Here is a 14,752-nt window from a genome sequence, read left to right on the forward strand (position 1 = left end):
TTGAAAAATACTATTTATTTTGTTTATAATTTTTACAGTGCAAATATTTGTAATAAAAAATTATATACACTTTGATTTCAGTTACAACACAGAATACAATATATATGAAAATGTAGAAAAACATCCAAAATATTTAATAAATTTCAATTGGTATGCTATTGTTTAACAGTGCAATTAAAACTGCGATTAATCGCAATTAATTTTTTTAATCACGATTAATTTTTTTGTGTTAATCGCATTAGTTAACTACGATTAATTGACAGCCCTAAAACAAAGTACTTCTTCACACAACGCACAGCCAGCCTGTGGAACTCTTTGACAGGGGATGCTTTGAAGGCCAAAACTATAACTGGATTCAACAGAGAATTAGATAAGGTCCATCAATAGCTATTAGCCAAGACGTTCAGAGATGCAACTCCATGCTCAGGGTGTCCTTAAGCCTCTGACTGCCAGAGGATGGATCATTTGACGATTGCTCTGTTCTGTTAATTTCATTTGAAGCATCTGGCATTGGCCACAGTCAGAAGACAGGATACTGGGATAGAGGGACCACTGGTCTGACCTGGTGTGGCCATTCTTATGTCAGGAGTTTCCAACTCTCCCTCATCTTTGTACAGAGCACCCTGGACAAAGTGACAGATAGCTTCTCAGTGAGCAGAGGAGTGTAAATCTGAGGTACCATGCTCTCAATCAAAGACTGAACCATCAGGCCAGTTATGGAAAGAAGGTGGGTTTGAATTGAAATACACCATATAACAAATGGAAGTAAGGGGAAGTTAATAGTAATTAATATACTTCAGAAGCTAGAACTGTAGACAATTGATAAGGGAAGCAAAGGAAAACAAGGAGAAATCTATGGACAGCAGCATTAAGGACAAGAAGGAGTTTTAAAAATGTATTAGGAACAAAAAGAATCCTAACAATGGTATTGGTCCATAATAGATGGAAATGATAGAATCATCAATAATGCAGAAGTGGCAGAAGTGTTCAATACATTCCTCTGTTCTGTGTTTGGGAAAAGAACAAATGATGTAGTCATGTAGTATGATGATAAGAACACTCTTTCAATCCCACTAGTATCTCAGGAGTATGTTAAATAGAAGCTAGTAAAGTTAGACATTTTAAAATCAGCACGTGTGGATAACTTGCATCCAAGAGTTTTAAAAGAGCTGGCGGAGGAGCTCGCTGGACTGCTAGGGCTAATTTTCAAAAAAATCTTGGGACATCAGGGAAGTTCCAGAAGACTGGAAGAAAGCTAATGTTGTGCTGATATTTAAAAATGGAATGACCTGGGTAATTATAGGCCTGTCAGTCTGACACTGATCCTGGGCAAGAGAATGAAGCAGTTGATACAGGACTCTGCTAGTAAAGAATTAAAGGAGAGTGTGATGAGGTGTACAAAACACACACTGGGCCTGAAGGGGTTAACGGATAACATGGGGGCCAAGATAGCCCCGCCCCTCCAGGCCTGCAAAGCATGCTCCAGCTGGAGGGGAAGCTTAAAAGGGGGCAACTCCGTTCAGAAGTGGGAGGAGGGGGAGGAAGACAGACCTCTCTGAGGGCTCCTGGACAAGGGCGCTGAAGAAAACAGGACTGCACACTGTGCCCGGGAAGGGCTGAAGGTTTAGCTGTCTTTTCTTTTGTTACCTTGTATTGGACTTGGAGCTGGGGGGAGGGGGAGGTGGTAGGAAGTGACCCAGGAAGGGTAACTCTGAGGGCACTCCAGGGAGCTGGAACGGAACCTGGTGGAGTGGAGGGGCCCCGGCTCCCCTTCCATCTGCCCCCGCTGCAGGAGGGGCACAAGCCATATTCCATCTCACTCACCTCTGATAAGAAGAGGGCAAGGACACTGCAAACCCAAGGTGAAGCTAACCCCATCCTCGCGTGATGAACTGAACTGAAAGGCCCTCTCTCTGACACACAGTACTGGGTGCGCTACCCAATAGGCCACCTATTAGAGAGGGTACTATAATTAATGCCAAACACATGGGTTAATGGAAAACCAACTTGATATGTTTTTTATGAGATTACAAGTTTGGTTGATAAAGGTAAGAGTGTTGATATTACAGACTTCTGCAAGGAGCTTGGCTTAGCACTGCACGACATCTTGATTAAAAACCTAGAAGGATATAAAATTACCATGGCACACATGAAATGGATTAAAAGCTGGCTGACTGATAGGTCTCCATGTAACCCTCCCTTGGTTCTTGGCCCTTTGCTATTTAATATTTTTATCAATGACCTGGAAGAAAACATAAAATCATCCCTGATAAAGTTTGCAGATGAGACAGAAATTGAGTATCAGAGGGGTAGCTGTGTGCCAGCAATGCCCCTCTGCTATGTACATCGGCCAAACTGGACAGTCCCTACGTAAAAGGATAAATGGACACAAGTCAGATATCAGGAATGGCAATATACAAAAACCTGTAGGAGAACACTTCAACCTCCCTGGCCACACTAAGCAGATGTAAAGGTAGCCATCCTGCAGCAAAAAAACTTCAGACCCAGACTTCAAAGAGAAACTGCTGAGCTTCAGTTCATTTGCAAATTTGACACCATCCGCTCAGGATTAAACAAGGACTGTGAATGGCTAGCCAACTACAAGAGCAGTTTCTCCTCCCTTGGTGTTCACACCTCAACTGCTAGAAGAGGGCCTCACCCTCCCTGATTGAACTAACCTCGTTATCTCCAGACTGATTCTTGCCTGCATATTTATACCTGCCTCTGGAAATTTCCATTACATGCGTCTGACAAAGTGGGTATTCACCCACGAAAGCTTATGCTCCAATACATCTGTTGGTCTATAAGATGCCACAAACTCCTTGTCGCTTTTTACAGAAATTGAGGGAGTGGGAAATAACGAAGAGGACAAGTCACTGAAACAGCGCGATCTGGATCGTTTGGTAAGCTGGTCACAAGGAAACTATGCATTTTAATATGGTTTATATATAAGTGTACACATCTAGGAACAGAGAATGTCGGCCATACTTACAGGATGGGGGACTCCATCCTGGGAAGCAGGGACTCTGAAAAATATTTGGGGGTCATGGTGGATAATCAGCTGAACCTGAGATCTCAGTGCGATGCTTGGCCAAAAGAGCTAATGTGATCCTGGGATCCATAAATAGGGGAATCTCAAATAGGAGACAATATTTTACCTCTGTGTTTGGCACTGGTGCGACTGCTGCTGGAATCCTGTGCCCACAATTCAGGGAGGATGTTGGTAAATTGGAGAGGATTCAGAGAAGAGCCATGAGAATGATTAAAGGATTAGAAAACCTGCCTTACAATGACAGACTCAAGGAACTCAGTCTATTTAGCTAAACTAAGAGAAGGTTAAAGGGTAACTTGATTACAGTCTTTAAGTACCTGCATGGGGAACAAATATTTTGACAATGGGCTCTCCAGTCTAGCAGAGGATGGTAAAACACAACCCAAGGGCTGGAAGTTAAAGCTACATGAATTCAGACTGGAAATAAGGTGTACATTTTTAACAGGGAGGGAAATTAACTACTGGAACAATGTACCAAGGTCATGGTGACTCACTGGCAGTTTTTAAATCAAGACTGCATGTTTTTCTAAAGCTCTGCCCTAGGAATGGTTGTGGGGCAGGTCTCTGACCTGTGCTGTACAGGAGGTCAGACTAGATGATCACCATGCTTCCTTCTGGCCTTGGAAGCTGTGCACCTCTTTCCTAGGCTGCCAGAATCAAACTCAGAGAGAGGAGGTGGGCGAGGGCTAGGGCTAAGGGCGTTTATTGGGCTAGCTTCTGTTGGTGAGAGATTAACTATCCCAGTGCAGGGCCTGCTCTCCAGGGAGCTCTCCCCATGCCCAGGGAAGGACACAGCAAGAGAGTGAGGTCATTAAATGGGAGACAGGAAGGGCAACTGAACAAAACAGCTAATCAGATTCTGCACAAAGCGACAAAACTTTCCTTGCTAGCAGTTGTTACAAACGTGTCCCTACAGCAGAAGATGATGTTTTCATGACAGGTGCTGGAGATGACTCTCCACATTAGTGCAGTTGCATCACAGACTATGCTAATGGTGACACAGCAAAGCCCTGGGCTCATTCCATTCTACAGAGTGCAACTTCCTGCCACCTCCCTGGAGAGAGAGCTCTGCTTTACCCACACGTTCTGAGACTCACCAGGACTTCGCCAGTGGGAGTCCCCTACACACCTGAATTAAATCCCTGTGACATGTAACAGCAGCGATGGAGAACATGCAAGAGCAGAGAGGTGAGCATCTCTCCCCGGCCTTTTTGTACCAGAGCAATGGTCACTTTGTATGGAGGCAGCTTGCTGAGGCCTGGCTTGCAGCGTCCCCGTTCTCCGGCGCAGCTGCCCTGTGTGAATGCAGCTGTGCGCGCGCTCGCCTGACAGAGGCGGGTCTCAGCCGTGATTCTGCTGCAGGCGCACTGAGGTGAGCTAACTGGCCGTGGCCAGGAAACAACCCCTGTGTGTGAGGAACAGCTGAGGACCCCGGTGGCTCCGCAGCAGCTGCACAGTGCTGTGGGCTGTGACATTCGATCGCAGATGGATGTAGGGTCCGAGCTATGCTGGGCACTTTACAGCTCAAGTAAGAACACGGGTCCTGCCCTGAAGAGTTTCTTCTGTGAAGTGATCGTGGCAAGGCACTGTGGGGAGATAAAAGCACGGGGCTCGGCCCGAGGCAGAGTTCTGGGGCTGCCTGGGGGGGACAGTCCCAGCGTGCCTGTTCCCAGGCAGCTCTTTGTGTGTGTGATCATGTAGGGGAATCAGCGGGACGGTGGAGAATCTGACAGAGGAGAGGGGGGCTGTATGGCATGCAGCATCAGGGAGGACTCCCGGGCAGCATGGACAGGGCAGGAGGTTGTGCTGGGGGAAGCAGATAGAATACAGAACCGGAAGAGGAGCGTGGCTGGCAGGGAGGAGCCCTGGAAGTGAGGACCAGGAGTTTGGAATGGATGTAAAGAGGATGGGGAGCCCGTGGCGTGGGGCGAGGAGTTCAGAACGGTGGGAGCTCTGGTTCAGCTATGATGGCTGGACAACCTGGAAGAGATGTAGGAAAGAGCATCAAGGGGAACACTGCTCATGGCCACAGGTGTGGGATAGATCTGAGGGTCATTTCCACATGTGGCAACAGAAGCCCTGCCAGTGGATGGGCTCAGAGGTTGAACAAGAAGGAGAGTTGCCACAGCCCACTATTTACCTGTCGCAGGTTACCTAGCTGGCCTCCCATCACCAGAGTATCTTGGACCGCAAGATATTTCTCTTCACAATGCCCCTGTCAGGAAAGGAAGCTCCCTTCTTCAGTTGCTACATAGGGAAACTGAGGCACAGAGGGACTGAGTTACTTATCCAAGGTGTCTTCATACATGAACATCGGTATCAGGAGCTAGGAACTGAACCCAGCTCTCTCAAGTCCCAGCTTAGCACCCCTAAGCACTGAGCCATCCTTCCCTTTGCCAGGCCCCGTCCCCTCACGATGCCCCTGAGAGCTGGCAAACCACAGGAGGCACCTTTAAAAAGACTGAGGCCAGGTCTACACTAGAAAAGTTTAGCTAGATCAGCAAACCCTTCCTGTGTAGACTCAGCTCAAACTGGCAAAAAGGCGCTTTCATCAGTGTAACTTACACCAGTTCCCCGACTGAAATAAGCTATACCAGCAACACCATTTTTATGCCAGTATAACTGTCTACACACCAGGGATTTTATCAGTATAGAAATGTTGCAAAAGTCACACCCCTGCCCAAGATTACTGTTCCAGTAAAAGTTTCTAGTGTAGATCTGGCCTCGTCAAATACTTCTGTAGAGGTGGAAGGACGTGTGTATACATTAGTTTGCGGCTTCACAGCCAGCGGGAAGACAACATGCATCGGCAAAGTCCTCTCCTCCACATTTCTCAGCAGGAGCGGAGAGGAGAGGATCATATGACAAAAAAGTATATTGGTTAGAGTAATAAAATAGATGGAAAAACCCGACCAGCACCATCTCCCCAGCACCAGTGCAGGATTTAGTCCATTCTAGTTTACATTTATCTGTAACTTTTCCATCCTTTACTTTGGCCTCCGGCGCTAGCTCTGAGAAGGGGAAGGGATCACACACACGTGTATGCAGAGGACTTTCCCAAGCAGACTGTAACCGTTCGTAACATACATTCTGCTTGAGCGTGTCCCTGGAAGTGTAAGGGTAAACATCCTGGCCGTTGTGTGCTTGGCAGTGGCTTGGAGCCCAGACACCCTTGGCTCAGGCTCCTCCACAGGAAAAGCAATATCCATTATCACCAATTTCACAGTGTGACGTTATTGACATAAACTGGGACCATATAGATCATTGTTGCAACCAAGGTCCTGTAGTGGCACCCAAATCTTGTATAAAGGGGGTCAAATGGGGTGTCTAAGACAAGGTTATGGTTTACTGGTTATGATTAGGCTGTCTATATGTGTGTATCAGTTTTGTAGTTGAAGTTATGAATATTGGCTCTATACTGTCTGTATGACAAACTTATGCTATGCTTCTGGGTGACATCCCAGACAAGCTGGGATTAGCTCTGCCTAGCCTGCTTGATGGCCCATTAAGGACCATCAGCTATACAATGGACTCATTGAGAGAAGGCAAATATGCCTTCAGACTCAGCAAAGTATGCAGGGACTGGCCCATGTGACTCCAGGCTCCATTTTGCTGTAATTTTCCACAGTAAGAACAAAGAGGTGTTCTTACACCTGGAAAAGACTATATAAGGCTGATGCCTCATCTCCATCTTGTCTTCAATCCTGCTTCTTACCTCTGGAGGAACTTTGCTACAAGCTGAAGCTTTGAACAAAGGACTGAGGACCCATCCCAGCGGGGGATGTATTCCAGAGACTTGATTTGAACCTGCAGTTTATTCTATCGCTGCTGCAAGCCTGAACCAAGAACTTTGCCATTACTGTATGTAATTGATTCCATTTAACCAATTCTAACTCTCATCTCTATCTTTTTCCTTTTATGAATAAACCTTTAGATTGTAGATTCTAAAGGATTGGCAACAGCGTGATTTGTGGGTAAGATCTGATTTATATATTGACCTGGGACTGGGGCTTGGTCCTTTGGGATCAGGAGAACCTTTTTCTTTTACTGGGGTATTGGTTTTCATAACCATTTGTCCCCATAACGAGTGGCACTGGTGGTAATACTGGGAAACTGGAGTGTCTTAGGAGATTGCTTGTGAGACTTGCGGTTAGCCAGTGGGGTGAGACCGAAGTCCTCCTAGTCTGGCTGGTTTGGTTTGCCTTAGAGGTGGAAAAAACCCCAGCCTTGGGCTGTAACTGCCCTGTTGGAGCAATTTGTCCTGAGTTGGCACTCTCAGTTAGGTTCCGCCAGAACCGCATCGTCACACACAGTCCTGGACTCAGGCGGCTCAGCTAGCCCCCGGGCGCCTTACCTCCTTTATGGCAGACATCTTGATGCTCTCGTAGTAATGTAGTGGTGCATTTGGTGAATTCATGTCATAGCCAAATCCAGCTACTGCTACCTCATCACAGTTGTGCAGTGCCATGGTGATTGCGACACTTCCCAAGGTGGGGATGTTCTGAGGTGGGGAAAAGAAGGAATATACATTGTTAGTTGTCATCCTTAGAACAAACCCTGATTTCCAGCGAATGGCTCTGAGACAGAGATTGCCTCTGCAGGGCTGCTCAGGGGTAGGGCATTCAGCCACCTCTGCGCCTCAGCTGCCAAGTGCTAACTCTGAGTCAACAGCCTCTGGATCTGTAGAGAAAACTTAGGTCTCCGAGGCACTACAGCCATACGAACAACAAGAATACATCCGGCTTGCCAGGTAGCTGCTTCCTGCCCCTCTAGCCAGCGCCATCTGAAACCCCCAGCCCACAAGCAGAGGCTCCTGTTCAAGGGACCATGCTCGGCCTTTCCTGCAGGAATATAGCAAGGCAGAGCGATTCACGCACGAGGTTAATCCTCCCCTTCTCCAGCTGTTGGACCTTGGGGCTAGGACAGTGAATACTGCTGGGAGAGGAAGCACGAAATAGGTCAATTCTTTGCTGGAAGTGGGTAAATTTGTTTTCAGAGATTAAAATAGCCATAGGCACGGAGCTGCTGTTCTAAATCCAGGAGCGGTTCTCAGTTAGTACTGATGCTGAACGGGGAACGTAACGCACGGGATTCTGCGGAGTCGCAACTGCAGCAGCTCTCAAAGCAGTTTAAGCAGGTACCGCTGCACTGGGGGGAGGGGCCAGCCAGGAGTACCCCTTCCTCCCCAGCACCCCTGCACAGTTCTGGGTTGGGGGAAACCCCCATTAGGGGGCACTAGGACCCAGGCAGCACTCCCCAGCCATGTGGCCTTAGAGAAAGAAACTGCAGGGAGGAGCCAGCCAGAGATTGAAGCCAGCAGAGCAGCTGCAGAACAGTCCAAGCAGGGAACGAGAACACAGAGGGTGTCGGAGTGTTTGCTGCATTTTCACTCCGAACAGTCTCCCCCGTGGGCTGATCAGTTTGCCCCAAAACCCTCTTCTCATTACCCTCCTCCCTTCCTTTGTCTTTCCATTTTGCGCCTAAATGCACCCACCCAAAGACTGAAACCACAAAGAAAGGGGCAGGCGAATACGCTGTACGCCCCCATAGGATGGCCAGGTCGAAAAGGGGACCTGACAGCATCCGGTCACTCCCAAGGTCCGCTTACTGCAGGTGCGGGAGGAGCTGGGTCATCACCTGCGCCAGCCCCTACTCAGCCTGGGCCGTCTCCTATCTGCGTCGGGTGGCTGCAGCTCCCTGCCCTGGCTCCACAGGCGAGTCCCTCCTGACCTGCGCGGGGTGGTAGGAAAGAGGGGAAGAGCAGATGGGGGAAAGAGGGAAGAAGAATGAGCAAGGGGCATGGCCTCAGACAAGGCGGGGTAGGGGTAGGGCAAGGGTGGGGCCTCAGGGGGAAGAGGCGGGGCAGGGGAGATTCCCGCACTCCTGCTGGAGTGTCTGGTTTTTAAATATTGCAAAGTTGGCAACCTGACTTCCCCAGTGTGTCGTATTGCTTTAACTACTCCAGTTTAGTTAAAACAGCGCAACTGCCGTGTTTAGACAGGCTTGAGTGATGTCCTCATGCCAGGTGAGTAAAGTCACTGCTTGACAGAGCTCCCGAACGTCTCAGCAAGCGGGTGAACCCACGCAGCACTGCCTATCACTCTGGAGCCCAGCTCTTCTTGAGCTCAAGAGACAGTGAGAGATTGATTTATTCGGTCCTCTCTTTGGCATCTCTAGAGCCCCCACCACTGTCCTGGCAAAGAACTATTCAATGTGACCAGCACTTGCCACACAAAGACCTCCACCCGACCTGCTCCTGAGGGAGCAGCAGCTTCGAGCACAGCTCCTTGGCTCGAGCAGGATGGAGCGCCCAGCAGTTTATGGGGTGTTGTAGTGTATCGGAGGTACCTGTGAAAGGGCAAAAACTACAGGTGACTAAAATAATGACATTTATTAAATCAAACTTGCCTAATGCAATTAGAAGGGTGTCCACTTGAAACGAAAAGGGAACCTGGACGTATTTTTTCCAATTTTTTTAGCAAAGCATCCAGACACGGGAGGTAACTGTCCCGCTCTACTCGGCACTGGTGAGGCCTCGGCTGGAGCACTGAGTGCCATGCTTTAGGAAAGATGTGGACAAACTGGAGAGAGTCCAGAGCAGAGCAACAAAGAGGGCAAAAGGTTTAGCAACCCTGACCTATGGAGAAAGGTTAAAAACCTGGGCCTGGTTAGTCATGGGAAAAGAAGCCAGAGGGGGACCTAATGGTAATCTTCAAATAGGTTAAGGGTTGTTATAAAGAGGACAGTGACCAAGTGTTCTCCACCTCCACTGAAGGTAGGACAAGCAGTCATCAGCTTCATCTGCAGCAAGGGAGATTCGGGTTAGGATTAGGAAAAACTTTCTAACGCTAAGGGTAACTGAGCTCTGGGACAGGGTTCTAAGGGACGTTGTGCAATCCTCATGATTGGAGGGTTCTAAGAACAGGTTGGACAAACGCCTGTCAGGGATGGTCTAGGGTCCTGCCTCAGCCCAGAGGACTGGACTTGATGAGTTCTCGAGGTCCCTTCCAGCCCTACAGTTCTAGGTACTTCCCATAAAGCCCTGACCATTAGCGACACTGTAGTTCCGTTCATTGCAGTGTCACACACACACGTTGTGTTGCAGCAGCATGCAAACCGTTATGTTCATGAGAACACAAAGCTGCAGAAGAGTCTGATGGCCTGACTCTGCCCGCACTTACCGGGGCCCCACTCTGATGGGGTAGCTGATGGGAGAACTGGGGCCTTTGCCTGCAGCGATTTTTACTGGCCAAGTAAACACATAAGAGCAAACGTTCTAGTATGAGAATTGATCGTCACACCCAATCTTCACTGGGAATTTCCAAACGGTCACAATTTGACGTTTTTAAAACACAATCCTGATTCTGTTTGCATACAGCTTGTTAACACACAGATTCTAGTAATAAAAGGTGAATTTTCTCCTGGTCACAGAAATTTGAGCAAAGGACCTATTTGGGTGTAACTTGTACAATTCCTGTATCATCCCGATCATGAGGATTTCTGAGCACGCCTTTGGCCGCCCCTCTTTAAACCCCAACAAACAACCCCCCAAGAGTTCTTGATTTCTAACATTACACCAGCAACAGCTGTCTAGTCCCATTACACTAAGAACTGACCCATGGCCCTTAGAAAACTAATTGGGTATGCCCCTAAACTTGCATACAATTAGAAGACTTGACTCTTGGCAGCAGCTTTTACATGAACTAAGCAGCAATGCCTATAGAGTTCCCTTGCAACATCATAGTTAAACTGAGTAACAACTAAATCCATGTTCTCAGTCCCGCACGTCTGTGGCTCTCCGCTAGCCAAGAGAAATATGCAGCCATGATGTGTTTACACCACTGCTGCTGAGCTACTGTATCACAATCTCAAAACGTGAAACCCCGCCGCCTACAGGAGAGCCCCCAGGAGACTCACTGAGCTCTTCTGTCCGCCCCCAGACAATGCCTGGGTCTCTGATTTTCTTCCCTCCATTAAACAATGACGTGAGCTCTCAACTCCACAGTGAAGGCCCCAGGATCCCCGGCCCAAAGTACAGAGGAGCCAATATAGCAGCATGTCCCTCCCCCCTACTCCCAAGATCGATGACCCAGTGGAAGCAGCTCTCGGCTCTGGTCAGTGGAGGCACTGCAGCTCTGGAGGTTCACTGGGACCAGGGAAGCATGTCCTTAGAAGATGCCTGTTCCTTCCACACTGTCCTACGCTACAGGAAGAGGAGAACAGGGTGTTCCTCTAAGGGACTGGAGTTTCCATCCCCTGTGAACCCTGCTGTCTGTGGGGTTTGGAGGCTGTGCTCCTGTCCCTTGCCCCTTAAGAGAGAACTCCACCCTGTACACTGCACAGTTCCCTTCACTCTCCATCCCCAGCCTGCAAGTTTAAATGGGGAGGTACCATATGCCCCACCAGCCTGGGTCCACAGAGCCTGTGATGTTTAAAAGCAACAGGACCCAAGTGAAACTTTCACTGAACTTTAACTGCTGCATGTGAAATCTCGTGCTGCTTTTAATGCCTTACCAGGGTCATTCCCGTGTCACTGCCTTTTGGGCTGGAAGGAAATGACTGCTGTAAATCTGTTTTTCGAAATATTTGACACTCTTCTTACGTTAAATGAGTTCCAGTCATTTATGGGGTTTTGCCTAGTTCAGTTAAAGAAATACTAAATTTTCCAAATATTTCCATTATCTTTGTCTTTAAATAAAAGGACAAGTGTTGTTAAAATACATTTCTGAAAAGCAGCATAACTACAACGGAATATTAACATTAACTGTATCAACTGATACAGTAACTTAATGTCGCCTTATTTCTTTGGGAAAAAGGAGAGGTTACTCCGAGGTGTGTGTCACCCTCCTCCCCCCGTGGGGGCTCCATGCAAGTTCTCTGAGGTGTGGGTCCCCGTGGGTGCTCCACGCGAGTTCTCTGAGGTGTGGGTCCCTCCACCTCCACTTTAGGTGCACGTGTGCCCCAGTGCCTTTGGTCGAAGAGTTCTGGTAGCAGTACCTGTTCGGCCCATGCATGCACCCTACACATCCTTGGGCCCTGTACTGCGGCTATCTAGGGCTGTGTGGGCAAACCACCCGCAGTTCCTTCTCTACAGCAAAGCCCACAGAGGCAGCTCCGAAGCAGAAGGGCAAGTGGAGCACCCACAGAGGGATGCAGTTACTGCAGAAGGTGCGTAATCTCTCCTTCTTCTCTGAGCAGCACCCCTGTAGGTGCTCCACTTTAGGTGATTCCCTAGCAGTAACCCTTTAAGGAGGTGGGAGTTTCAGAGTAGAGTCCGTCACCGAAGAAACAACTGTGTTGCTCGCTGCCACATCTGATCCTGCAGCATGAACTGGGCACAGAGGTTGGAAAATGTGCGCACTGAGGACCACGCTGCAGCCCTGCAGATTTCAGCAACTGGAACGTCTTTGAGTAGGGCTACAGATGTAGAGTGTGATCTAGAAGAGTGCAGGCACTCTTAGGGAAGGTGTAACCTCAGCGAAACCATAACAAGCAATAACACATCCAGAGACTCACTCAGAAAAAACCTCTGCGTGGAGACAGGTGCTCCCTTAGACCTGTCTGCAATAGAAACAAAGGGTCAAGGGGGTCTTCTTGAGTGGCCTAGTCCTGTCCAAATAAAAGGTTAGTGCCCTCTTAACATCTAGCATATGAAAGGCAGACTCCTGTATGGACTGATGCTGCTTAGGAAAACCCCCAGAAGGTGAATAGTTTGGTTGATGTGAAATTCAGGGGACACGTTAGATAAAAACTTTGGATGAGGTTGTAAAGATATCCTCTCGTTGAAGAACAAAGTAAAAGGACAGTCTGCCATTAGAGCCCCGTCTCCACAAACCTTCAAGCAGAAGTGATAGCCACCACAAACACCATCTTCATAGACCGATGTAGCAGTGAGCACCTAGCTAGTGGCTCAAAGGGCTGTTTCATAAGGCAGTTAAGAACAAGGCTGAGATCCCAAAGTGGTGTAGGGGCTCTAACATATGGAAAAAGATTGATAAATCCTTTTAGGAATCTCGCTGTGCTTGGACAAGTGAATACTGAGAAACCGTCTACTGGCACATAGAAAGCTGTTATTTCAGCTAAATGAACCTTCATGGAACTCATAGGAAGGCCTGCCTTTTTCGATTCCAACAGGTAATCCAAGATTGAGGAAAGGGATGAGTGGACAGGAGAAAGATGGCACCCATTACACCAAAGTTATCTTCTCCATTTCTGATGGTACGTATGCCTTGTAGTTTCCTTTCTGCTATTTAAAAGTACCTTTTATACTTCCCATGAACGGGCAATCTCTAGTCCCAAGAACCACTGAGGAACCAAGCTTGCAGTTACAGAATGTCCAGACTGGGGTGAAGCATCTGACCCACACCGAGATACTAGCCGAGGTATGCTCAGGAGCCGCCATGGAGGGTGAGAGGTGAGTTTGATGAGGTAAGGAAACCAAACTTGCCTTGGCCAAGTTGGTGCAATCAAAATGACTTTGGCGTGGTCCTGTTTGATCTTTAAAAGCAATGGAGTTGGAGGATATGCATCAAAAAGATCTTTTGGTCACGTAATGAGAAAAGCATCTCCTAGGGATTGGGGATTTTGTCGCCTTCTGGAACAGAATTTCCTGCACTTCGTGTTGGCTGGTGTGGCAAAGAGGTCGATGTCTGGAAATTCCAGGCTAGGAATATTTTGTTGAGAACTGAAGAATCCAACTTCCACTTGTAATTTAGGGAGAAATGTTGGCTGAGGTCATCCACCATAGTGTTTTGTGTAGCTGGGAGGTCAGAAGCCGAGATGATTAGCTATGCACCAGTGCCAAAGCTTTGTCGCTTGGTGCAGTGTGAAGGGGACTGCACCCTGCCTGACAATTGATATAATACATGCATGCTGTTTGTTTGTCATGATCTTGATGGGCTTGTTTTTGAGTAGGGGAAGAAAGTGCAGGCGAGCATTTCTGATTGCTCTTAATTCCAACAGATTGATGTGCAAGCACTGTTCCTGTTGTGACCATTTGCCTTGGTCTGCGTGAGGACCCAAGTGTGCTTCCCATCCCCAGGGGGAAGTGTACGATGTTAACATGACCGTAGGGGGATTCTGGTTGAACAGGAAACCTTGGAAGGATTCATCCACCAGGTGAGTGACTGTGGGACCCGGCTGGGTACTGATACCTGCTTGTTCAGACTGTTTGCTGGGTACAAAAACTGTCCTAAACCACCTCTGGAGACATTGAAGATACAACCTGGCGTTATGCGTCACAAAAACACAAGTTGCCATGTGCCCCAGCAGTTGCAGACATGCCCTTGTTGAAACGTGAGGGCTGAGCTGCACTCTTCTTTAGTGTAAGGAACCTGTCGAGAGGGGGATAAGCTCTGGCCATGATCAAATCCAAAGATGCCCCATAAAGAGAATTCGTTGTATAGGGATCAAGATCGATTTCTCGAGATTTATCTGCAGGCCTAGACTTTGGAATAATTAAGTTGTTGTTTGAACTGCTGACCATCCCTCCTGACATGACCGATCCTGGAGGAGCCAGTTGTCAAGGTAGGGAAAGACTGCCATGATTTTGGAGAACACCCTTGGGGAGGATGACAGGCAGAAGGTTGAATCTGGCACTGGTAATGATTGTGATTGAACATGAAACAAAGAGATCTTTACTGAGAAGGATGAATTGCTATGTGGAAGTATGCATCTTTGAGGTCAAGGGTTGCAAACCAG

At 48.0% G+C, this 14,752-nt stretch overlaps 1 protein-coding gene across 4 annotated transcripts in view; it reads right to left on the bottom strand.

The window, feature by feature from the left end:
• The window catches only part of ST3GAL3 (ST3 beta-galactoside alpha-2,3-sialyltransferase 3), a 333,313-nt gene that overhangs the window by 24,379 nt on the left and 294,182 nt on the right, over positions 1-14,752 (bottom strand). For all 4 annotated transcript variants that reach the window (XM_026651916.1, XM_029911606.1, XM_026651917.2 and 1 more), the window contains one exon: positions 7,407-7,553. In XM_026651916.1, coding sequence (XP_026507701.1) covers positions 7,407-7,553 — 147 coding nt within the window. The remainder of the gene's footprint in view (positions 1-7,406; positions 7,554-14,752) is intronic.

This window comes from Terrapene carolina, unplaced genomic scaffold, assembly GCF_002925995.2.
Source record: "Terrapene carolina triunguis isolate 2854851 unplaced genomic scaffold, T_m_triunguis-2.0 Scaffold110, whole genome shotgun sequence".
Lineage (NCBI taxonomy): Eukaryota > Metazoa > Chordata > Testudines > Emydidae > Terrapene > Terrapene triunguis.